This window comes from Pongo pygmaeus, chromosome 12 (assembly GCF_028885625.2).
Source record: "Pongo pygmaeus isolate AG05252 chromosome 12, NHGRI_mPonPyg2-v2.0_pri, whole genome shotgun sequence".
NCBI classification, from domain to species: Eukaryota; Metazoa; Chordata; class Mammalia; order Primates; family Hominidae; genus Pongo; species Pongo pygmaeus.
In genome coordinates, this window is record NC_072385.2 from 103,385,912 (window position 1) to 103,411,959 (window position 26,048).

General features: G+C 35.4%; 1 protein-coding gene across 11 annotated transcripts in view; it reads right to left on the bottom strand.

Moving 5' to 3' along the window:
- The window catches only part of LCLAT1 (lysocardiolipin acyltransferase 1), a 196,575-nt gene that overhangs the window by 90,665 nt on the left and 79,862 nt on the right, over positions 1-26,048 (bottom strand). For 9 of the 11 annotated variants that reach the window (XM_054475582.2, XM_054475580.2, XM_063648856.1 and 6 more), the window contains 2 exons: positions 25,158-25,326; positions 17,578-17,776 (listed from right to left, as the gene is read on the bottom strand). In XM_054475582.2, the coding sequence (XP_054331557.1) occupies positions 17,578-17,776; positions 25,158-25,322 (364 nt within the window). In that variant the 5' untranslated portion in view covers positions 25,323-25,326. Of the gene's footprint in view, positions 1-17,577; positions 17,777-25,157; positions 25,327-26,048 lie in introns of those variants that run through there. The other 2 variants (XM_054475583.2, XM_054475585.2) reach the window with 2 other exon arrangements.

Genomic DNA, 26,048 nt, shown 5'->3' on the forward strand with positions numbered 1-26,048 from the left:
GCAGGAGGATGGCTTGAGCACAGGAGTTCAAGACCAACCTGGGCAACATAGCGAGACCCCCCCACTTCTCTACAAAAATAAAGTTGTTGTCTTTTTAAATTTATTTTAAATTAGCCAGGCAAGGTGGCATGTACCTATAGTCCCAGCTATTAAGGAGGCTGAGGCGGAAGGATTGCTTGAGCCCAGGAGGTCAAGGATGCAGTAAGCTGTGAACGCACCACCGCACACCAACCTGGATGACAGAGCAAGACCCTGTCTCAAGAAAAGAAAACTCCCAATGGCCAAAGCTGGCCATTACTTTCAGCAGCAAAATAATGATAGTACCAGATTATAATCCAAAAAATAAAATAAATATCAATGAGTCCATATTGATATAATTAAATTACTAATTAAATAAATGAGGAGTAGGGGCAAATTTTTTCCACAGAAGTATGAATAATATATATAAATACTCTGTACTCCAGGAAGTGGAGCTTCATTCCTTTCCCCCAACAGCCAGCCTTTGAGTGTGGGCTGTGCTTACTGGATTGAGTATGTAAATGTAAAGGGGAAAACAGCATCTTTGCAGTAAAGAAACCTGACAGATACCACCTTAACTAAGTGATTAAGATTAACATCACCAGTGATAAGCCATGCTGATATCATGAACCTCTGATATGAGAAGGGTACTCCACCTCTGCAGTATTCTTCCCCCAAGCCTACAGCTCTAGTCTAATCACAAGAAAACATCAGACAAACCTAAACTGAGGAACATTCTACAAAATGTCCAACCAGTACTTTTCAAAGGCACCATGAAAAGCAAGAAAAGACTATCACAAAATGAAGGAAGACTACGAAGATACAATGACTAAAAAGCAAGGTGGTATTCTCAATTGGATCCTAGAACCACAAAAGGACATTAGTGGGAAAATTGGTGAAGTCTGAATAAAGTCCATTGTTAATAGTATTGTACCAAAATTAACCTCTTGTTTTGACAGATATACCATATAAGATGTTAACATCAGAGAAGTTGGGTGAAAAAGATAGGAAAATTCTCTGTACTGTTATTACAAATTTTCAATAAATCTAAAATGATTCCATATAAAAAGTTTACTTTAGAACATCTATTTGTTGATGCAAACTTCTGTTTGACTAAAAAAATACACAAATAATGGCCATTTTCCATTCAAAATCAAGGCCTAAATAATCTTACTTGGAATTCGCTTACTATACCATATTACTTGGTTGTAATAATTGAAGATTATCAGTAACAGCATTTCTAAAGATATAGTTTTGACATTATTTTCATTGTGGAAGAACATTTTTAATTCTTGGCTACATAATATGTCCCTGCCTGGTATTCATTACACAACAGTGTAACACTCAGAAACATCTGACTTCAAGCATAAGGAAAATATTTTCTGTAAGATTTGTTATAAGAAGTAAATGGGGAAAAGCCGTATTTTTTTAAATGACATATATAATAAATACAACAGCTAATTCATTTTCCCCCAGGTCTTACAATGTTGCCTTTCTCTTTTAAAATACCTGCACAATTTACAGATACTTAGCCCCAAGACAAAGAACAACTGAAGGCACGGAAGTCAAATTATCTATTAAAGTTACCAACTATGAGATACAGAGGGTTCATCTTGCATATCTTTTCTATTATTATTGCAAAGTGCCATTTCAAAGTTAGTTCAAAACTGATTATTATGTGATTTATTTCATTTGTGCTTTTCCACCAAATACAAAGCAGATTCAAAACCCTAAAGCTCCCTCCAAATTCTGTATTTCTTTCTACTGAAGCTACCATTATAGAAGTATAACTTTTAGATAATTTTAGAATGTAATTATTAATTTAAGCAAAGGAATTCCTCAATTTTCAGCAGACCTAAGGGTACTGAAAGTACTAGAGGTGAAATTCACTTCCTAGCTCACATCTGGGATATCTAGCAGCCTAACGCAATGTAAATTTGCTGAGGTATTAGAAACAGTACACATCAACAGGATATCCAATTTAGGTAACCAATTGCATTAATGTCAGTAAGTGATTGATTAGATAACCTTAAAGCTCCCAGCCATTTCTCCTGGCCAAAGAAACTGTCAACTTCACACAGCTCAGGGCTTCAGCTCTGTTCAGAAGTCAGCTAACACATTCAAAACAAAAGCTTCATTTAAGTTACTTAGATTTCAGTGCCATCCTAAAAAATTACTTAGTTCTCAATGTCATTCTAGAAAGAAGGGTAATCCTGGTAAACTGCCTGGCAGATGATTTAAATGAATTGAACCTTTCTTTTCTTCCCAATGGAAGAAAGTGAAGACTAAGCTCTAATTTTTTATCTTGCCCAAATTCCTTTCTAAGGGATCTAGGGAGTCATGCCCTACAAACCATAAATTCTCATCACATGAGCTTTGTTTAACCCTGTATATTGTGACTTACTTTCCAGTCTTACTCAGGCATAACAAGGGAAAAAATCAAAATATATTACCTTGCCATACTTTGAAATTGCCTTGCAAAGTTTTTTGTGGGAAAAATCCACATTCTACAGAGAATCCCCTTCTCCCTTTGTTTTCCTTCCTTTCTTTCCAGATCTATGAGATAATCAGCTAAGCGCCAGGCACCCTTTTAAATCTGATAAGAAACATTTTACAACCTGCTCTCTCTCTGAAGTTTGCTATCTGAGAGATTCCTCTGCACAAAAAAACCGGTCTCCGCAATCCTTTACCTTAACCTAAACAATCCTTTCCATTAATCCCAGGTCTTCACATAAACTCAGCCAATTGTAAACCAGTAAATGTTTAAATTTACCTATAGCCTGGAAGCCCCTGCTTTAAGTTGTCCCACCTTTCCGAACCAAACCAATGTATTTCTTAAATGTATTTGATTGATGTCCCATGGCTCCCTAAAATTATAAACCCAAGCTGTACCCCGACCACTTTGGGCACATGTTCTCAGGACTTCTTGAGGGCTGTGTTATGGGCCATGGTCAATCACATTTGGCTCAGAATAAATCTCTTCAAATATTTTACAGAGTTTGACTCTTTTCGTCAACAAAAGTATATCCCCACTACTTACCACCCTCCCGGCCATGCATCAAAACTCATCTCGGCCAAGCAATGCTGGCAACCAAAACTACAAAATCAACAATTACCAAAACTTTATGTTTCAAATACCAATAGAATTGCTAAAATGAAATAATTTGTTATATATCTAAAAATAAGCAGAGATGTATGTGTGTCTTCCAGGCAACAGAACTAAAATATGTTTAATATATTCTACTTTATTTGATGGTTTTCATAAAAATTTTCATTCATGACTAGCATTAATAAAATTTACTGAACAAGCAAATCAAACAATGGATACATTTCTTATGGCTTGGTGAAATAGGGGAAAGCAAGTTACATCAGGATGCTTTTGGCTATAAATAACAGAATACCAATCTAAAAGTCATATAAACAATTTGGGTTTACGCTTCTCACATAAAATAAAGTCTGGCCCCAACGCTGGTTCAGGAGCCAGGATCTCCCACTCTACTATGCCATCCTCCTGATGTCTGAGGACCTCCAGCCAGTATCTGGTATTTTCATTCTCTGTTATAGGATGTGTGCATCACAGTGGTTCACTGTTAAGATTAGTAAAATACTACTTCTGGCCTTTAGTTATTAAGTAATATGTGGAATAACACAGAGGAAGAAGGCTGTTGTGAAGCTTTATATGATTAGTTAATAGGATACCATAATCCAATCAATATAATAAAGAAGGCCAGGACATCAGAAAGTTTGCTGTGACAGTAATAGCTATAGCATAGTTAATAAGTAGCCAGGAATCCTCAACTAGAAGCCCCCTTTGAAGAAAGAGTCACAGGTGGAGCTTCAAACACACTAGCTGCAGAGATTCATTCCAGGAAGGCTCGAGCTGTTGTTACTTTTGGGTAATAAGGCACATTTACCTAATGTAGGTAGCAAAACTAATGCCTATGATTGCACTAAAGGAACTGGCAGGAGTGGAGTGTTACTGAGTCCTGTGGGGTGTCTTCTACAGTTTGGGAAGGGACAACTAGCATGTGAGTTTCCTGGCACAAAATCACCAATAAGATGAATCTATTCATCTTAATAGATTCATCAATAAGATGAATCCATTCATCTTATTCTTCTTGTTATGAGCAGGAGGGCAGCATGAAATTGTGTTGAAATAAAAAAAGAACCCACCAAACTGGATAGAGTCAAAAATATTCATGACTTTGTTCTAATTTTAGTGAATGTCTGTTTTAAGTAGGAGGAAGCTGGGTAAGAAAGGGGGAGTTTTCCTTCTCACAGGAGGTAAATGTAGGCATTATAAATTTTAAATATGTCAAATAGACATCTATTCTTTGTGCTTAACATGCGATAGTAAATAAAATTAAGGTGACTTCAGTAAATTTAGTAATTCTTAAAACTGTGTTAGCAATGGCACATTTATTTACACAAATTAATTGTAATGTTTATAAATACATCAATAAACTACAGATCAAACTGAAAATCTGACCACATGAGCCTTTCCAATTCCCATATCACTGTATTGAACCACTTTCATGTTAACAGCAGCATGCATTATAATCATGTTCCTATAGTGTACTAAAAAGGTAAACAACACATTGTAACTGAGTTGTTTTTATTCATGATCTTTAAAAAGAAAAATGCATATGTAAAAATACTAACAGCATGTAAAATAAATTCTAATCATTTCATCAGACTTGACTGAAAAAATTATTTAATATTTGGCAGTTTATATTCTGGGAGGCTGAACTTCTGAACAGCTTCCTATCCAGTTTCCATTATCCTGTGAAAGCAGACCACTACAAGAACTTCTACATATCCAATAACGGTCTTCGTATGTCTTGAAAAACTGAGAATGGATGAAAGCATTCATCAGAGGCCATGCTGTTTCTGCTGGCTTCTTGCTGATCTCACTCTGAATAATCTAGATATATCACAATGTGTGCCTTTCCTAGTTTTCACCACTACACTACATTGCAGAATGTAATGCTTTAGAATTCCAGAATTATATAACAATTTAATATGAAATCATGAGGTCATATCAGGAAAATTTCTGGCTTAATACATGACTTGGCCAGGTTTTAAATCACTATCTCTTTAATATTACTCTCCTTTTCATGCTTTCTAAAAGGCTCAAACTCTTTTCTCACTCTAGAGTGATTCATGATCCAGAGAAACCAAGAAGCCATGAGTTGGGTACGTACAATTGGCACATGCATTTCCTGGCACAAAATCACTAGGCAAATGGACTCTTTACGATAGTTTTAAGTTTAATATTTCATTTCACTAGTTAAGTGGTCATAAAATTGGCTAAAAGTAAAAATCTACATATGCACCACCATCAGAGACAGCTGAACTCTATGAAACATTTTTTCTTAAAATCTATTCTGCATATCTTAATAAATTCTAAACAGTTTAGTTAATTTAACAAAACTCTTTATAACTTGACCTGAAATCTAAATACTTATAATGATTTATTTCCTACCCTGTTATGTAGGTCTGTTGCTTTTATACTTTAAGAAAAGAACTTTCTATTCTAAACTCTCATCCATTTCCCAACCTGGCACTACAGATACAGTGTTTTCCTTTAGTCAGTTGTACAAGAATTAAATAGACCAGATAATTATATTCTAAACATCTGGTAAGCAAACATTTATTTGAAAAAAAATGTGCATAGCAATCTTAAATACTCCCTAAAATTACACCAAATTGTCAACAAGCTAAAACTGGTATAGTCTCAAACAGTATATAGTTGACCACTACGATGCATCCATTCTTTTCCCTATCATTTCCTCCTGCAAACTCCAACTTTAATTCCCTTTTTAACTCTCATTGGCAAACATGCTGTTTTGTTTGCTGCTTACACTTATGCCTGGCTTAAATTACTCTGTATTTGTTTGCTTTCAAAGTTCTAAAATCTTTTTTTCTCCAGTCCAAAATCTGTTCCCATTAGTAGTTTGCATTTTCATGAAATCCTATCAAGCTTACAAATAGTTAAGAGCCTACAATGGGTAAGATACTCTATAAGTAGCTTATAACTCAGGAAGGAAAAGAAAATAAACAAATGGAAAAGTTAAGAATGAAATACTTAAATAGGGGCTCAAGATGAATTTTCCTCTTGTCTTGCAGAAGGACAGGTTTGGAATGATAAAAATGACTATAGCAGTAAAGAGTAGGAGAAATAAACACTCAGTGGTGAAGGAAAAAGATTATGGACCTTAAGTCTAATACGGATTTCTGTAAGGTAAGGGGTAGGAGGGTGTATCCACCTTCATAAACCAATATCCAAAGTGGGCCTCAGGATAAACAAGAATAATCCCTTAGGCACAGGACACACATCAGGTATTCAAAGCTGAAAGAAGTAACACACAGAGGGGAAGTTGAGAAGGACTCTAGCCCTACTGGGTTTTTAAGGATGGGACTGAAGGAAGGAAAGGATAATTCAAAGGACCAAGTGATCAGGAGCTCAGCTGCAACCTGGAAGCTACTAACAGCATAATTGGAAACAGAATATTTTTATATTTTGAGAAAAACTAGGATTTGGTAACTAATTGAAGAAAGAATGAGTCAGGGATGATTCCTGTATTGCATAAAGAGAAACTAAGTAATCTCTAAATTCTATGCCAACTCTAAAATCCTATGCTTCAGGAATCTTTCTCTTAATAGTTAAAAAGGAAAAAAAGTCCTTAAGCAGTTTCCATTTTCTAGCATGATGGAGTTAAGACCCTATCGGTCAAATCATCCCTGTAGAAAACAATGACAAAATTTGGACATAAGATAATCATCAGAAGGTACTAGAGAGGGAGCAGAAGCAGACAGACTGGTGGGAGCTCATGTTCACTTGTGGGAAGGGAGATGGAAAGCTCTAAGAGTATGTTCCCTTCTCCAAAGCTTTCAGCCTCAGGCTAAAGGCAGTCCACAGAAAAATATGTGAATACAACACACAACTACAGCAGTGCTGAAAGAAAATGTAGTCCTAAACACCTGTGTTAAAAAAGGAACATGGTATTAGATTAATGGCTTAAGCTTCTATGTTAAGAAACTAAAAAATTTTTAAAAAAGCAAATTAAGGCCAAAGAACATAAAAGTTAGGAAATAATAAAGATAAGAATAGAAATCAGTAAAACTAAAAACACAGATTGATGAGGGGAGGGAAAGAAATCAATGAAACCAAAAGCTGATTATTTTAGGGGAGAGGGGCAAATCAATAAAACTGACAAAACTCCAGCCAGATTGAACAAGAAAAGTGAGAAATAAAAGAAGGGATTAACTACAGACTCTTTAAGCATTAAAAAATTAACAAAATATTATTACAATTTGATGCCTCAGTTTGACAACTTAGATAACACAATTTCTTGAAAAATTACAAGAAACAGATGAACTAAAGAATTCAATATCAACTCAAAAAATTGAGTTTGTAATTAAAAAGACACCCACTAAAGAAAACTCCATGCTTAGATGGCTTCACTGGTGAATTCCTTTAATCATTTAAAGAGGAAATAACATCAGTCCTATACAAACTCTTAACAGAAAACATGCAAGGAGAGAACACTGACCATCTCATTTTATGAGGTCACAAACAGATAAATATCTCACAAGAAAAAAGAACAAAATCCCTAATGAACACAGATATAAAAACCCTTTAAAGCTATTAGCATATTGAATCCAAAAATATATAAAAAAGGTTAAGTGGAGATAATCCTAGAAATGTAAGGTTAGTTTACCATCAGAGATTAACCAACGCAATTTAACATATTAATAGAACAAGGGAGAAAATTCATCTTATCATTTTAATAGGTACAGAAAAAGCATTAAAACCAAATTTGACACCATTTTATGATAAAAGTCACAGCAAATCAGGAATAGAAGGGAACTCCTCAACCTAATTAAGAGTATCTGTGAAAAATCTACAGTTAGCATTATACTCAACAGTGAAAGGCTCAAAGCTTTCTACCTAACATCAGGAACATGGCAAGGATGTCTGCCCTCAACACTTCTACTTAACATTATACTAAAAGAATAGCCACGGCAATAACGCAAAAAAAAAAAGCCATAAAAGTTGAATATTAAAATTAAAATAATATTTACATACAAGCAATGTGATTATGTATACAGAAACCCTATGGAACCCACAAAGCATGTAGAATAGTTGAATTTAGAAAAGTTGCAAGATACAAAAACCAACTGCATTTCTATAAACTGGCAGCAAACAATTGGAAGGTAAAAATTTAGAACAACTCCAAAATAGCATCAATCAAAAATATTCAGAAACAAATCAAATGCAAGTTGTGAAAGACCTTTATATGAAAAACTACAAGTACTGCAAAGGGAAATTAGATTGAATGAAATCACAATAAAAATCCTGAGGATTTTTTGAAGAAATTACCAAGCTTATTTTAAAATTTTAATGGAGAGGAAAAATACTCAAATAGTTGAAAAAAATTTAAAAGAACTTCTGATTTCAATTCTTGCTATAAAATTACAGTATCATGACAGAGTGACATTGATGATTTCAATTCTTGCTATAAAATTACAGTATCATGACAGAGTGACATTGATGAAATAACACTTACCGGACAAATAATTTTCAAAAAAGGCGTTAAGTTAGTTGAGTGGACAGTGGGTAGACTTTTTAATAAAAGCTGCTGGAAAACTGGAAAGCTGTATAGGAAAAAAATAAACATTGACCCTGCCTCACAATAAAAACTGAATCAAAATGGGTCATATATAAAGTTAAGTAAGACCATTAAACTTCTTGGGAGGGGAAAATATTTGTGACACAAGGTTAGACAAAGAAAGAACAATAAGAAGAAATGGTTTAAAAAGACCTCATGAAGATAAAGTTTGCTCTTTGAAAGACAGGTTTAAAAAAAGTAGAAAGGTAAACCACAGTCTGGGGTAAAAAACTGCAAAAATCATATCTATAAAGAGCCTATATCCAGAATTTTTGAAGAACTCTTATAGAGCAATAGTTAGAGAAGAAACAACCCATAAATAAAGGAGAAAAGATATGACTAGAAACATCATAAAACAAGCTATATGAATGGCCAATGAGCACAGGAGAAGAGGATCAAAATCCCTAGTCTTAAGAGAAATGAAAATTGAAACCACAGTAAGTTGCCACAACAAAGCCACAAAAATAGCTGAAGTTAGAAAGACTGATAATACCTAATGCTGACAAGGATATGGGACACCTGGAACTCTCTCTTACACCACTGGTAAAAATGTAAAAGGGGAAAAATTGTATGGAAGTAAGTTACAAAGTTACACACACATTTACCATATTATCCAGGGGTTTGGGTGCAAAAGGGCACAAGGATACAACTAACTTGACTGTTGTGAGTTACATGACGGTATGCAATTTAAAACTGGTTAATTTTATTGAATGTAAGTAATACATTAAAAGTAATATAAAGGTATGGTAAATAAAACAGCATGGTACTTATGCATAATTAGATCAACAGAAGAGAACAGGAAGTCTGGGAACAGACCCTATAACAAATGGAAATTCAGAATAAAATAAAACCTGATAAAATGTGACATTTCAAACTAATCAATAAAAGATTAATTATTCAGAAAAGAGTACTGGGCTTAGTAGCTATTTGGGGGGACAAACAAGAAGTCCCTTTCTCCTAGATTTTTTGTTTAATAATTTTTTTTTTCTTTTTTAAGAGACACAGTCGCACTCTGCTACCCAGGCTGAGGGCAGTGGTGCAATCATAGCTCAATGTAGCCTTAAACTCCTGGGCTCAACTCCTCAGCCAACCAAAAAGCTGGAATTACCATGCCCAGCTCTCCTAGCTTAGACCAGAGTAAGCATGACAAGTGAAACCATAAAAGCATGATGGAAAAGCTAAGTTCGCTATAAAATCCAGATGACATAAAAGATTAATCAGTTTGACTGTATAAAAACAGTAGTTCCACTAGAAAAAAAATAACCTAAACACAGAAAATGGACAAAAGACAGAGAAAATATTAGCAACTCACCCCCCAAAAAATGTTAATATTTCTACTAAGAATTTGTATAACCCAAAAGGATAAAGACTAACATTCCAATAGAAAAATGTCCAGCCTCATCACCTTTAAGAAAAATAAATGTGGCCAGGCGTGGTGGCTCACACCTGTAATCTCAGCACTTTGGCAGGCTAAGGCAGGTGAATCACAAGGTCAGGAGTTCAAGACCAGCTTGGCCAACATGGTGAAACCCTGTCTCTACTTAAAATACAAAAAGTAGCCGGGCGTGATGGCAGGTGCCTGTAATCCCAGCTACTCGGGAGGCTGAGGCAGGAGAATCGCTTGAACCCGGGAGGCAGACATTGCAGTGAGCTGAGATTGCGCCACTGCACTCTAGCCTGGGGGACAAGAGGGAGACTTTGTCTCAACAAAAAAAAGAAAGGAAAAGAAAGAAAAATAAATATAAACCCTACATTGAAATATCTTCTTTATCTAACTATAAGTTTGACAAAGACCCAGGTATTTCATAGCAACATGTTTTTGAGAGTGTAATGAAACAGCATATATATTGTTGTTTCAAATATAAATTGATTTAATTCCTATGGATGGATATGGACAATACCTCTCATACTCCGATCTACGTTTCAACTCTTACTGATAAATTCAGTTTTATGTGAAATACTGCACAGACAAAGAAAATCACTGCAACATTATTAGTAACTGCTGAAGATTGGAAAAATTTAAACAGTGGATGGGTTAAAAATACCATGTATCATTAAATACTACGATATCATTTAAAAATAATACAGCAATAGATACACTGACATGGAATAATCTCCAACATATATTGCTAAATACTTTTTTAAAAATATGAAGAACAGTGTATATATTTTGTTACACCCATTGCTATTTAACAAAATTGAGTGCAAGAAAACAATCTGCTTGTCCATGCATGGAATAGCTCTGAAAACAACTGTTAAGGACTGTTTTGGGGAAACTGAGTGACTACAGAGCCAGGATGAGACAAAAATGTATTTTCTATATACAACTCTTTGTAGCTTTTGATTTTGTACAATGTACCTGTTAGTTACAATACATAAAAATTTAAGTAATTAGACATTGTATTTAAAATTAAATATTTTTATGCCTTGACTCTAGAATTAAACAGACCCGGTTTCATAATTTATTCACCCCATAGTATCTATGTGGAACAAGGCAAATTATTTAACATTCTTAAACTCCATTTTCTTTAAGAGGATTATGTTATGATATGCAGTTGTGACCTTTAAATAAGATAATGTATATAAAGTCCCTTACACAGTATTCTGTACACAGCACATAATAACAAATTATTAGAGATTCTTTTACCTTTTCCTTCTCCTGAAATTATACCCAAGTTGAAAATTTTTTTGACATCTCTAATTTAAGATGGACCATGATTAAGAAGTACAATCCATTTATCCAAGAGAAGATTCCTTAAAATGATTAGCGGACAGTTTACTTTAGCATGATCCATACATGGTAATCTAAGGTTTTTGTTTATATAGTTTTATAATACATGTTCTTAAATAAGTTGAAGGTAGACCAGCCAAGCCTGTTAAAACAGTATATATAACATTAAAAGAGAACATTTAGTGGTGTCTAGATCCTGACTAAACATGCTTGGCTCTAAAGTTTCATTTTTTAAAAAAATTAGCCAGGCATCATTGTGCGAGCTTGGATTAATAGTTTTAGCTACTCAGGAGGAGGGTGACGTGGAAGGACCACTTGAGCCCAGTTCAAGATTGCAGTGAGCTAGGATCATGCCACTGTACTCTAGCATGTGTGAGAATGAGACCCTGTCTAAGAAGAAAAAAAAAAAAAAGGCCTGGCGCGGTGGCTCAAGCCTGTAATCCCAGCACTTTGGGAGGCCGAAGTGGGCGGATCACGAGGTCAAGAGATCCTGGTCAAAATGGTGAAACCCCATCTCTACTAAAAATACAAAAATTAGCTGGGCGTGGTGGCGTGCGCCTGTAGTCCCAGCTACTCCGGAGGCTGAGGCAGGAGAATCGCTTGAACCAGGTAGGTGGAGGTTGGAGTGAGCCAAGATCACACCACTGCACTCCAGCCTGGGTGACAGAGCCAGACTCCATCTCAAAAAAAAAAAAAAAAACATTGGGGGAAGTTGGTAGAATTCAGTAGTGAAGCCATCTGGTCCTGAGCTTTTCTTTGCTGGGAGATTTTTAAAATTATTGATTTAATCTCATTACTTGTTATTGGTCTGTTTGGGTTTTCTGTTTTTCCCTATTTCAATCTTGATAGTTTGTATGTTCAGCAATTTATCAATTTCTGCTATGTTTTCCAATTGGCTGGCATATAGTAATTCGTAATATTCTCTAATGATCTTTTGTATTTCTGTGGTATCAGTTGTAATATCTCATATTACATTTCTAATTTTTTTATTACAGTTCTAATTTTTTTATTTTTTATTTTTTTTTGAGATGGAGTCTGGCTCTGTCACCCACGCTACAGTGCAGTGGCGTAACCTTGGCTCACTGCAACCTCCACCGCCTGGGTTCAAGCGATCCTCCTGCCTCAGTCTCCCAAGGAGCTGGGATTACAGGTGCCCACCACCACGCCCGCCTAATCTTTGTATTTTAGTAGATATGGGGTTTCATCATGTTGGCCAGGCTGGTCTCCAACTCCTGACTCAGGTGATCCACCTGCCTTGGCCTCCCAAAGTGCTAAAGCCATGAGCTACTGCACCTGGCCTAATTTTCTTTTTCATCTTCTCTCTTTTGTTACTTAGTCTAACTAATGGTTTATCAGTTTTATTTATCTTTCCAAAAAAATCAACATTCCATTTCATTGACCCTTTGTATTTTTTAGTCTCTATTTTGTTTAGTTCTGCTCTAATCTTTCTTATATCTTTCCTTTTGCTAATTTTCAGTTTGGTTTGTTCTTGCTTTCCTAGCTCATAGAGGTGCATTAGGTTATTTATTTGAAATCTTTTTACTTTTTTGATGTAGGCATTTACTGCTATAAGCTGCGCTCTTACTACTGCTTTTGCTGTATCCTATAGGTTTTGGTATGTTATGTTTCTATTTTCATTTGCTTCAATTTTTTTTTTATTTCCTTCTTAATTTCTTCATTGACCCATTCATTGGTCATTCAGAAGCATGTTTAATTTCCAAGTATTGGTACAGTTTCCAAATTTCCTTTTGTTATTAATTTCTAACTTTATTTCATTGTGGTCTGACAGGATACTTAACATAATTTCAATTTTTTAAAATTTGCTGAGACTTGTTTTGTGGCCTAACACATGATCTGTCCTGGAGAATGTTCCATGAATTGATGAAAATAATGTATATTCTGTGGCTGTTAAATGAAATATTATTTAAATATCTGTTAGGTCCACTTGGTCTATAATGCAGTTTAAATCCAGTATATGTCTTGGTTGATTTTCTGTCTGGATCATCTATCTGTTGCTGAGAGTGAGGTGCTGAAGTCCTCAACTATTACTATATTGGGGTCTAACGCTCCCTTTAGATCTAACAGTATTTGCTTTATATATCTGGGTGCTCCGGTGTTTGGTGTGCGTGTGTGTGTATATATATATATTTACAATTGTTATATCCTCTTGCTGAATTGATCCCTTTATCACTATATATTAATAATTGCCTTCTTTGTCACTTTTTATGTTGTGGGGTTTTTTTCTTTTTTTTAACTTGAAGTCTATCTTATCTGATACACTATACCTACTCCTGCTCATGTTTGGTTTCCAAGTGCATAGAATTTCTTTCTCAATTCCTTCATTTTCAGTCGATGTGTATCTTCATGGGTGAAGTCAGTTTCTTGTAGGCAGCATATAGTTGGGTCCTGCTTTGTATTTTTAAAAAATTCATTCAGCCATTGGGGAATTTATTTTAATTGGGGAATTTAATTGGGGAATTTAATTTTAATTCCCCAATTGGGGAATTTAATTGGGGAATTTAAATGCTTTGCATTCAAGGTTATTAATAGGTGAGGACTTATCCCCACTACTTTTAAATTGATTTCTGGTTATTTTGTATATCTTTTGTATCTTTCTTCCTGTCTTATTGTTTATCTATGCAATTTGGTGACTTTTCTGTAGTGTTAACGTTTGAGTCCCTTCTCTTTTTCATCTATATATCTGTTCTATTAGTGTGTTTTATCTGCATGTTTTCATAATGCTTAGACATCACTTTTTTACTGCAGATGCAGAAGTAATTAATCATTTCTCTTAGGGCCAGTCTAGTGATGATGAATTCCCTCACTTTCACTTGTCTGGAAAGACTATGTCTCCTTTATTTCTAAAGAACAGCATTGCCAGTTATAGTATCCTCGGCTGAGTTTTTTCTTTCAGCACGTTGACTATATCATCCCATTCTCTCCTGGCCTGTAAAGTTTCTGCTAAGAAATCTGCCATTAGTCTGATGGGGATTCCCTTTTATGTGATTTGACACCTTTCTCTAGCTGTTTATAGAATTCTCTCTTGACTTTTGAGAGTTTGACCATAAAGTGCCTTGGAGAAGGCCTTTTCAGGTTCAACCTATTTGAAGATCATTGGGCTTCCTGTGTCTGGATGTCCATATTACTCCCAAGACTTGGAAAGTTTTCAGCTATTATTTCATTAAGTAGGTTTCAATGCCTTTTTTCACCTCTTCTTCTCCAACTCCCATAACGCAAAAATTGATCACTTAATGATGTTCCACATGTTCTGTAAGCTTTCTTCATTCTTTCTTTTGATCTGGCTGGGTTATTTGAAAACATGTGTTTTACAGGTTCAGAAATTCTTCTGCTTGATCTAGTTTATTGTTGAAGCTCTTGATTTTATTTTTATTTCATTTACTGAATTTTTCAGTTTTGAGATTTGATTCTTTTTTATGATATCTACCATTTTCCTGAATTTCTCATTGAGATCATGAATTGTTTCCTGATGGTGTTGAATCCTTTATCTGTGTTCTCTTGTATTTTGCTGAGTTTCCTTAAGATCTTTATTTTGAATTCCTTTTCAGGCATTTGATAGGCTTCCTTTACTTTGGGGTATATTAACTGGAGAATTCTTGTGTTCCTTTGGAGGTATCAAGTTTCCTTGCCTTTTCACATTTCCTGTGTTCCTACACTGGTATCTGTGCATATGATGGAACAGCCACTTTTTCCAATTTTATGATACAGCTTTCATAGGGAAAAACTTTTTCCTGTAGATATATCATATAGTCTCAGTTGGGTAAGAACAGTAATATAGACTCCATATGACTTCTTCAGCTTTTATCAACATCAGTGGTGTCTACTGAGTGCCTCACTGGCCTAGGCTGCAGCTGTTTGTGGATGCTGTGGTGTGGCTTTACTGGAAGCAAGAACGCTGGGAAGGCAAGTCTTTTTTGACCCTGGGGGGTGAACGAACACACATGTGCACACAATGCTCTACCATTAGAAGGGACAGAATTGCCAGCAAGCCCCAGATGCATGTCATTCTACTCTTAATCTTCTTCTCCCTACCCTTAGTACTCTTAAATTCGTAAAGACAGGAGGGCAGAAGGGAATGTTTTGGAATTTATTTCTCTTCATAAATCAGTTGAACGCTTATGGCATTATTTGTCCTCTCATACTAAAAGAGATGGGTGATACATGGTTTTCTTTCCTCTCCTGCTTGATTTCATAATTTTTTTTAAATTAGGGTGAAGAAAAATACACAGCTGCCATTGTCCTACAAAAACCTCTGTAAGAAGACTTTTAATTATGGATTCAATCTCTATTAGACACATAACTGTGGCTTTTTCATTTTCTGTTAACGTCAGATTTTGTCAGTTGTATTTTTCTGTATTTTTTAAATCTCATATACACTTTTAAAGTCATTTGTATAATGTTATTCTTAATATCCTGTTAGTATATCTCATGTAGAATCAATCTTGCTACTGGTAATATGTGCCTTCTCTTTTATTTATCAGTCCTCTTAGGGATGTGGCAGTTTTTTAAATACTGAGATCTTAGACACATCTTCAATCTGTGGGGCTATGCTCCCTCCTCTAGAATCTTTGAGGATGGTAACTGCTTCCACCAATAACATATGGTAGGAGTGATACTGTTTGAACTCTAAGGCTAGGTCATAAAATACCTTGCAGTTTCTTGCTGGTTCTCAAGTAAAAGTGTTCTCTAAGGAAAGCCAGCTGCCATGTAAGAAATCTGACTACCCTGAGATCACTATATTGGAAAAGTGGCAAAGAGAAAGATAAAGCTATAAGTACAAAGGCAATTAAAACACAAACAGTTGGCCGGGCGCAGTGGCTCATGCCTGTTCCAGCACTTTGGGAGGCCAACGCAGGCGGCTTACGAGGTCAGGAGATCAAGACCATCCTGGCTAACATGGTGAAACCCCGTCTCTACTAAAAATACAAAAAAATTAGCCAGGCATGGTGGCTGGCGCCTGTGGTCCCAGCTACTTGGGAGGCTAAGCCAGGAGAATAGTGTGAACCTGCGAGGTGGAGCTTGCAGTGAGCCAGAGCTTGCAGTGAGCCCAGATTGCACCACTGCACTCCAGCCTGAGCAACAGAGAGCGACTCCGTCTCCCAAACACACACACACACACACACACACACACACACACACACATACACACCACTGCACTCCAGCCTGAGCAACAGAGAGCGACTCCGTCTCCCAAACACACACACACACACACACACACACACACAAACAGTAAATCAACTACAAACACCCTTGCTAGTCTATCCTTACTAGTCTATCCTGTGAGGGCCTGCCCTTTGCCCTCACAAATCATAAACCATGTCAGTACACTAACAGAGGAATGGTTTAAGAGGGTACATGGTTTAAGTAAGAAATGTTACCTAGGTAAACCACAGAAGTATAAATGTAATTAATGAGGCTGTCAGGAGGATATAGTGGGTACTTCATATACCCATGTGAATAACTGGTTTGAATATATTTATAATCTTTCCCCTCCCTTATTTCACATTAAGCAGCAAGTTGAGAAAGGAGGCCATTTATTTTTAACATGCAATGCTGAAATATCCCTACTTCTCCAACACACAATGAACATGTTGTATTCCTACCCATTTAAAATAAACATTTCCAGGAACTTTAATATTATATTATACAAGCGCAATAAAAACATTTTTTTAAAAAAGTTATAGATTGGGGAAGTTCAGAAAGTACCAGCACCTAGCATAATGAATGCTTCGAACCTACATATTCAATTAATATTTACTACATGAGTATGAATGAATCAGTCAATGTCAAGTACTTTATCAGCACAGACCAGTTTCTGGCTGAAATCACAAGTACTACCTGCAATAAAAAGTTACTAAACTATTAATTCATATCCTTCAATGTTGTGGTCCTCAGATACTATATATCCATTTCCTTGAGAACAGTTTATTTTCTCTTTCAGAGTAATATTTTTTAAAAACAGATTAAAATAAAGTCACCTGCCATAGCAGATCCACTAAAGACAAAAGAACCAGAGATTGTTTTTGGCCCAATGAGGAAAAAAATGGAATCGCTTTAATGCTTAAGTCAGTTTTACAGTGGGTGCATTACATCTAAAATGAATGAACCACTTAAAATAATGTGTGAATCACCTACCAAATCCAGGAACACCTTTGAGACTGGCTTTGAGGCAAATTTTCTCCAATCTGAGGTAGCTATATCGCATCAGACAATTCCACAGGAACATCCAGTCCATTCTTGTCCGATGGTTCATGATAATGACACTTCTTTCTCCAGGAACAAATGCATCCCCAGTTATAATCACTTTTACACCAAACATGGTCTCCAATAATGCCTAAGAAAACAATACAGATATAGAGCAAATTAAAGTTATGATTTTCCATAGGTAAATTTTATCATGCCCTATAAATAAATCTTATGATTTCTAACATGCAAAAGTTAATATTTCCCATGATCTTTGCTTCTATAATAAAAAATTGAGTGGTGAGGTTATCTAGAAGAATGAGAATATCAAGCACTATTTCTATTTTAAGCTTCTGTGATGTCCTAATTAAAAAATGCTAATTGTCCTTGAAATCAAGATATCTTATTAAGTAAAAAGTATAAAAGGTGAATATCAATATTCTACTGTGTAATATTTTAAGGATATAGATATGTAACATTATTACCTTTTTTTCTAGAAAGAACAGTCAAAGAATTAGCACTGGGTACAGGGGGAAAAAAAATCCCAGAAAGGTAAACTGTTCACTTTGTAGCTTCCTGTACTATGATGTTTTAAAAACAAAAACATAGATCTTATTTATTTTGACACTATGTAAAGAATAAATTAACTATACATCTACTAAAATACTACAAGCCTTAGTACCTAGAACATAGTAAGGTTCAAATAATTGCTGAATTTCCTTAATTCACTTTTCTGATGGGCCAGGTATACAATACATATGAAGTATTTAGAAAAACAATATATTATAGACTTATGAGTTCTTGAAAGTAAAATAACAGATTACAATAAAAGCTGATTATTGATTTCAAACTCTTCTTTGAATTCTCAATTTACATGTAACAAATTTACTAGTTAATATTTGACTTATTAATAAAGAGAGAAATTGATCTAAAGGCAAATATACGATACAGAATCAAAAGTTCTCTTGGTGAATATCATGATAATCTTGAACAAGGTATAGCCAATAGACAAACTGTGGTATACTCATATAATGGAAAAATGATACAACAATGAAAGCAGATGAACTACAAGTACCTACAGCAACATGAAAGATACACAGAAGCATAATTTTGAGAGACAGCAAAACAAACAAAAATATATACAATAAATGTCAATGTATAAGACTTTCTAAAAGATTAAGATATTTTAAAGATGATTACATAGATGCTAAAATTATAAAGAAGAAGAAGAAAATAACTATCTTAAAAGTCAGATTAATGACTACTTCTACCAAAAGGAGGGTGTTTTCATTGGAAGTCTAGGTAGCTTGCCGGAGAACTGACAATGCTGTATTTCTTGATCTGGTTGACGGTTACACGCAAAATTTTTCATTAAATTGTACATTTGTGTTTTAATAACTTTTCGGTATGTTTGCTATACTTCAAAACAAAAAAGCATTTTTAAAAAAAAGCAATATGAAACAGTAAGACTTTGAAAAACATAACAGGATCAATAAAACATAGGTTCAAAATAATATTAGCTAAAGAAATATACTAGAAAGTAAAAAGAAGTTAGAAAAGTTATATGTACAAATTGTTACAGAGTCAAAGTGTTAACATCCTGATACAAAATCATTCCGGCTAAGTAGCTACAGATATCCCATAGGTCCTCATTAAGTTACTTTCCCAAACCTGAGGTTCACTTTCAGCATGGGTATTTAATCCAGTATCTATTATGTCCTAGAATGATGGCCTCCAAGAGGTCAATAAAAATGTATTCCTCTTAAGCTGTATATAAAGATATGTCAATGTGTACACATACTTTGCTAGGTAAAATGCTTGCAGTTTTCATCAAATTTTCAAAAGGGTCCATAACTGCTGAACTAATTATAACCCCTACTCCAAAAAGTCCCCTGAAAGTGAAATACCTACATGGAAGACCTCCTGGTAAAAAGGATCATGGCAGAGTCCTACAGGCGTGGATCCACAGCAAAAAATGTCCCTTTTTCTTTTTTTTCTTTTGAGATGGAGTCTCACTCTGTCGCCCAGGCTGGAGTGTAGTGGCGCAATCTCGGCTCACTGCAACCTCCGCCTCCCGGGTTCAAGTGATTCTCCTGCCTCAGCCTCCTGAGTAGCTGGAATTACAGGTGCCCGCCACCACACCCAGCTAATATTTTGTATTTTCAGTAGAGACAGGATTTCACCACGTTGGCCAGGCTGGTCTTGAACTCCTGAACTTGTGACTCGCCCGCCTCGGCCTCCCAAAGTGCTGGGATTACAGGCATGAGCCACCGTGCCTGGCCAAGAGTTAAAAATCTTAAGCCTATAAATCCCAAACCTCAAATCTAACCCTATATATGCAATCTCTAATATATGATACCTATAGATCCCAAACAATCCTTTGCTTTTCATTATGAAAAATAACATAAAAAATCCAAGACTGGGATGGGTGTGGTGGCTCACATATGTAATCCCAGCACTTTGGGAGGCTAAGGCAGGAAGATCGCTTGAAGCCAGGAGTTCGAAACTAGCCTAGGCAACATAGCAAGACTCCAGCTCTACAAAAAATTTTTAAAAGCCGGGCATTGTGGAACATGCCCAGAGCCTTAGCTACACAGGAGGCTGAGGCAGAAGGATTACTCGAGTCCAGGAATTTCAGGTTACAGTGAGATCTGACTGCACCACTACACTCCAGCCGGGCAAGAGTGTCGTCTCCAAAAAAGCAACAACAACAAAAACCAAGACCGTATGTCCAGGAACATCTCATATAACATGACATCCTCTCCCTTGACATCCAGCATTCTACCAGAATATGCCTGAAAGTTATAAATAACCTTTGGGCAGCCAAGATCTCAAGTCCACATTAATCGGTTGTAATACCAGATGAGACATATCCAGTCAACCTTATTTACAGCTCCTGCAAAGGCAGAAAAACAAATATACTACACAGAAATAAAGCTGTAATATCTATACAGAACTCCAGAATTCAATTAATCCAGACTAAAAGACTGGGAAAAAAGACACTATTCTCACATTTCTCATGTTTATTTTATTGCTAGCATAGGAGATAATTGTGTCAACAGTAATAAATCTTACAAAATTTTATAATGCATTGTTTCTTATATTGAAGAGTAACAATTCTGATAATTTTTACCTAATTGTCAAAGATTTCTCTGTGTATTATTTAATAGAAATACGGAAGCATTTTCCAAGGATCTTTTATATACCACTACTTACTATGTCCAAGTGTTCCATTGTGTATAAAAACACAAAGATGAGAGTGGTTCCTCTCAAGATCACAGAGAAAGTTTTACCATCATGCCCGCTGCTCTCACTCTCATTTATCATTCTGATGGATCTTTACTTAGTCTGAGGTAATAGCAACTCATCTCCACGTCTGCTTTTGCTTTTCAGGCTCAGATTAGGTCTGGTTCTCCAAATCCCTAGCTACTTGAGGCTTTGCAATCCCAACTCATTCTTCAAAACACTGAGCACCCACTTTGTTAAGACCAACAGTGTAGACAAAAATCACATTCAGCAATCTATGTTTATTCAACACCTGTTTTGTGCTAGGACTGGAATGGTATCAGAAGGCTGTGGAAGAAACTTGTGCCCTGGGTAGACAGTTAGAAAATGACCTCTAAATTCCTAAGGCATGATTTATGGTGAAAGGACAGAACTCCAAGTAATTTTCATAATCCAAGGTAGTAATCAGACTGTTGGTTAGAGTTAGAATTTTGAGAAGCAAAAACTGTTCTGAGCACATGCTGAGTTTGACCCTTACAATATTGATTATGTTGAACAGAATGGTCCAAAAATAAAAGGAACAAAGACATGCACTCCGAATTACAGAAACATTCAAAGAAAGACTGAATAGTCACCCTGCAGATTGTTCTAGAACGGATTCTTGCCCACAGAGTTAGGTTAGACAAAGTGACCTCTAAGTCTCATCTAAGATTCTAAAACATTTCACTGCTATGCCTCTTTTAGCACAGAAAATGTGCTCCTTAAAAATAGTAAGACAAGAAAAATCTTGCCAACAAAATCATTTTAATCCACAAGAGAAACTTAATGAAAGAGAAGACCATTTTGTGACTATTTTTGTGAAGCAATAATTAGTTTAAGTGCATTTATCCTAATTTATTTTTAGTGGAAAATTATTTTTAACTGTTTGGAATTGCTTAAAATAAAGTACATCAATAAGGGATAGAAGAATAAATTTTAGATTAAATTCACTCTGAATTTTAAAAGAATATATTTTATTATTGCTTAAAAATAAAAACTCCTTTAGCTCCTTGTACAAGTATGAGATAAAAGGTGATTAAAGACACCCTTGATAGTTCTTCTCTGTTTCTTTCAACAGAGATGTTCACTATCTCAAAACTAGAATATCAATTTTTCTGTAACCTAGCTATAAGGAATTCAACATCTATAGATTTCTTAACTAAAAAAACTTTCTCTGTCTGATATGCTGTAACTAGTAAACTAAACAGCTGAGTGACAGCAGTTTTCCAAATGTATACTAATTTTTTACTAGTACTGTGGTAGTTAAATCTTACCTATGTGTTAAACTGTCCAAACAGCTAATAAGACAAAAGTTAGGAATAGGTGAAATTATCTTTGAAAATCTCATAGGATGGTGCATCTCAAAAGATCACACTATCAGTAAGTCCAGCTCGGCCAATCTTCTCCCAAAATTGTACTATATTGATATTACCCTACCTGACCATCAGACAAAGTGATTGGTTTGTATATTGTTTAAAAATATCTATCTTTAAACACAAGAATCACACTCAGCAGAGAACCACTCATATTTCCCATTTCATCTCACATGAAGCAGAAAAAAATTCATTCTCTTCTCTACCCACTCTTCCCTTACCTATCTTAGTGCATGTAATTGAAACTGTACAAATACTGTAGGTGTATAATGTAATTCTGCAGTAATAGTAATGCTACTAGTAGTAATAATAGCAGAAATAGCTATTGCAGAATTTGTTTGGTAACTTGTCCTATAAATACCAGCATTTCTTCCAGATTAAGAATTTTAACTGTGCGCATGGCTGCCCAGAAAAAAAAGACATTTCCCAGATTCTATTACAGCTTTTAGCTGATCTTACCAATAGAGTAAGCAAAAGTGATATGTGCAACTTGCTATGTACTAGACACGTGAGTCACTGGTATAGAAAGAAAGCATTTGCTCTGGACTTCCTCCAGAGCGGGGCAAAGAAGTGGCAGTGACCCAGTCTTGACCAAATACAAGAGGACATTATACCAGGCTGGAGGCCAACCTAGGTGGATTAACAGGATAGAAGACATCTGAACCCTTTGATGATATCAGGCACCGTAGGGACCTTGCCAGCCTGGACCTGTAAGTCAATATAGTTCTACCGTATTGGAGCCACTATATTTTGAATTTTCTTCAAAACACCAGTTTAGCCTAAAATTAATATAAAAGCAAAACTAAAACTAAAACTAAAATTAATATAATACCAAATATTTACCATGCACTTACCAAATGGCAAGCATTATACTAAAAAGGCTATATATTTATTACCTCATTTAGTCATTACAATGACTTTCTGATGTAGGTAGGTAGTATTAAGACTCCTTTTTATAGAGATGAAGAAACAAAAGCTTACAGCGAGGCTAAGGAGCTTAGCCAAGTTCAAATGACTAGTAAGTGGGAAGGCCAATAGTGAAACCAAATATCTGTCTGCAATGTCTGTGAAAATAAGCACTCTGCTTATGCTCGCTCTCCAAAAATTAGTGACTAGACACTGTAAAGCATTACAATTGTAGTAATTTTTACCAATTCTCAGAACTCTCAAGGTTTTGGCAGAAAGATTCAACAAAAATGTGTGGTTCATAATTAAAAGATTATATACTATAGAAAACTGATGACATTTAGAAAATGGAGTACAGTAACAACACATGACTGTTAGAAAAAATCATTTACCTCTGAATGTTTGCTTTACAATCAGATATATAATTCTGAATCCAGAATAGATCTCAAAGATCATTTACTCCAATTTCTTTATTTTACAGATGATGAAACAAACACTAAAAATAGTTACATAAATGACATGAAAACAGTCAAATGTTTCCATAGGAAATGTCTCTGATTTTATGACAGCAAAATTACTTAACATACAGTTTGTAGATGACATTTTAGAAGTATCTACCTGTGATGATTAATATTATGTAAACTGAACAGTATTTTTATTTTACTTAATATACATATATAGAGAAATACCCACCTTGTAAATAGAGAGTGATAGTGGTTAAGCAACAACAAAAAATGAGTATTTTATGGTAAATGGTATGTTTAGGGTTGCAATGAAACACTGGGCTTCATATCTTTTAAGCTAATTTAAAAATGTAACTCTAAAAATTAATGGTCTGGGAAGTCAACTTCTGTCCTCTAAAAAATGAAAAAGACTTTTAGTCAAATGAAAGCCAGAAAAGAAATTAGTCAAGCTCTGTAAATCTACAATTAGGATAAGATATTTTAGGTAGAGGACTATTATCTCCTCAAGGACAGAGATCATATCTGTCCTGTTCATCACTGCATCCTAGCAAAATGCTAGGTACATGGTAGACAATAAAAAATTGCTGGATGAACATTAAGAGATCCTGCCAACTACTCTTGCAATCGAATCACAAAACAAAGCATACTTATATTAAAAAAGGAAGAAGAAATTTTGCCTAAAAGACTGGCCCTGACAGAGTAAAAGGTACTAGACATCATCCAGCTGACTTAAAGGAAAATAATTAATAAATAATTATTATATAATTAATAAATAGATGAGAAATCTCAAGAAAGTAACAGAACCAATAAAGAACCCAAAATAAATTCCAGAACTTACAGTATTTTAAATAAAAATTCACTAGATGAACAAAACAGCAGATTAAAGATGATAGAAGAAAGGGTCATTAAGCTTGAAAACAGATACACAGAAATCATTCAATATGAAAAATACAGGGAAAAAATACAGGGGAAGAAAAAAGGAAGAGAACCTTTGTGACATACGTGACAAGATAATCAATCTAACATACATATAATTGTAGTCCCAAAATGAGGAGAGAGAGAATAAGGCAGAAAAAAATGTGAAAAAAATAATGGTCTAAAATTTCCCAGTTAAAAAAATATAAAAACCAACCAACCTATATATCTAAGAAGCCCAATGGAACACAGCAAAATACATTCAGCCCTCCACATCCCTGCATTCTGCATTTGTGAATTCCACCAATCATGGATCAAATATATTCATGGGAAGAAAGGATGGTTGAGCCTGTACTGAGGATGCACAGATTTTTTTTTCCTGTCATTATTACCTAAGCAATACAATTCCCTAACAATAATAACTATTTACATAGCATTTACGTTGTATTCGGTATTATAAGCAATCTGGAGATTATTTAAAGCATACAGAAGGATGTGCATAGGATATGTGCAAATACTGTAGGGACTTGAACATCCATGGATTTAGGTATCTATCGGGGTGGGGGGCACTCTAGTACAAGCAGACAGTCTCCTCTGGTGTGTAACTTACCACAGGTAGGGTGAGCCATGTTGCCACAAGGCGGTTGTTGATCCAGCGATACCAAGATGGGTTTACAAACATCAAAGGTAAAAAGGGACCCAGCATGAAAATGCTTCCAAAAAAGCTTCCCCAAAACAGAGTCAGTATAAAGTAAATCCCTTTCCATGACACCATGATTCTGAAAGATATAAAAAAGGATATATTTTGTTACTATACATTTAATGGCTCGAATTCAATTTCAGGATGTTGGAGCATAAAATGATCACTAATTTTAGGGCTACAGAAAGGCTCTAAGAAACAATATAAGAGCCTGAATTTCAAAGAGGTGACCCTCCTACATGCTCTACTGGTCTAACAAGTTGCCAGTACATTAGAAATTGATATTCTCTGGTCGGGTGCAGCGACTCACGCTGCAATCCCAGCATTTTAGGAGGCTGAAGCAGGTGGATCACTTGAGGCCAGGAGTTCGAGACCAGCCTGGCCAACATGGTGAAACCCCATCTCTACTAAAAATACAAAACTTAGCCAGCTGTGGTAGTGTGCCTGTAATCCCAGCTACGTGGGAGGCTGAGGTAGATGTTACAGTGAGCCGAGATCGCACCACTGCACTCCAGCTGGGATGACAGTAAGATTGTTTCAAAAAAAAGAAACTGATACTCTCAACAGAGCAAATATCTGACCTCCAAAAAGAGTTATCTAGTTTAAGAAGCCTTTTTTTTTTTTTTAACATAAAACCATGTATTTTCTTTTCTAAGGTGTTATCTAACACAAACTCATAAAATATTCCAGAGTTTTTTCCTACCCAGAAGTAGAAGCAATTGACTAAAAACTACAGATGAGTTTCCTAAGTTGAGTACAACGGTCCCCACTTTGGATCCATTCCAAGACCCCCAGTAGATG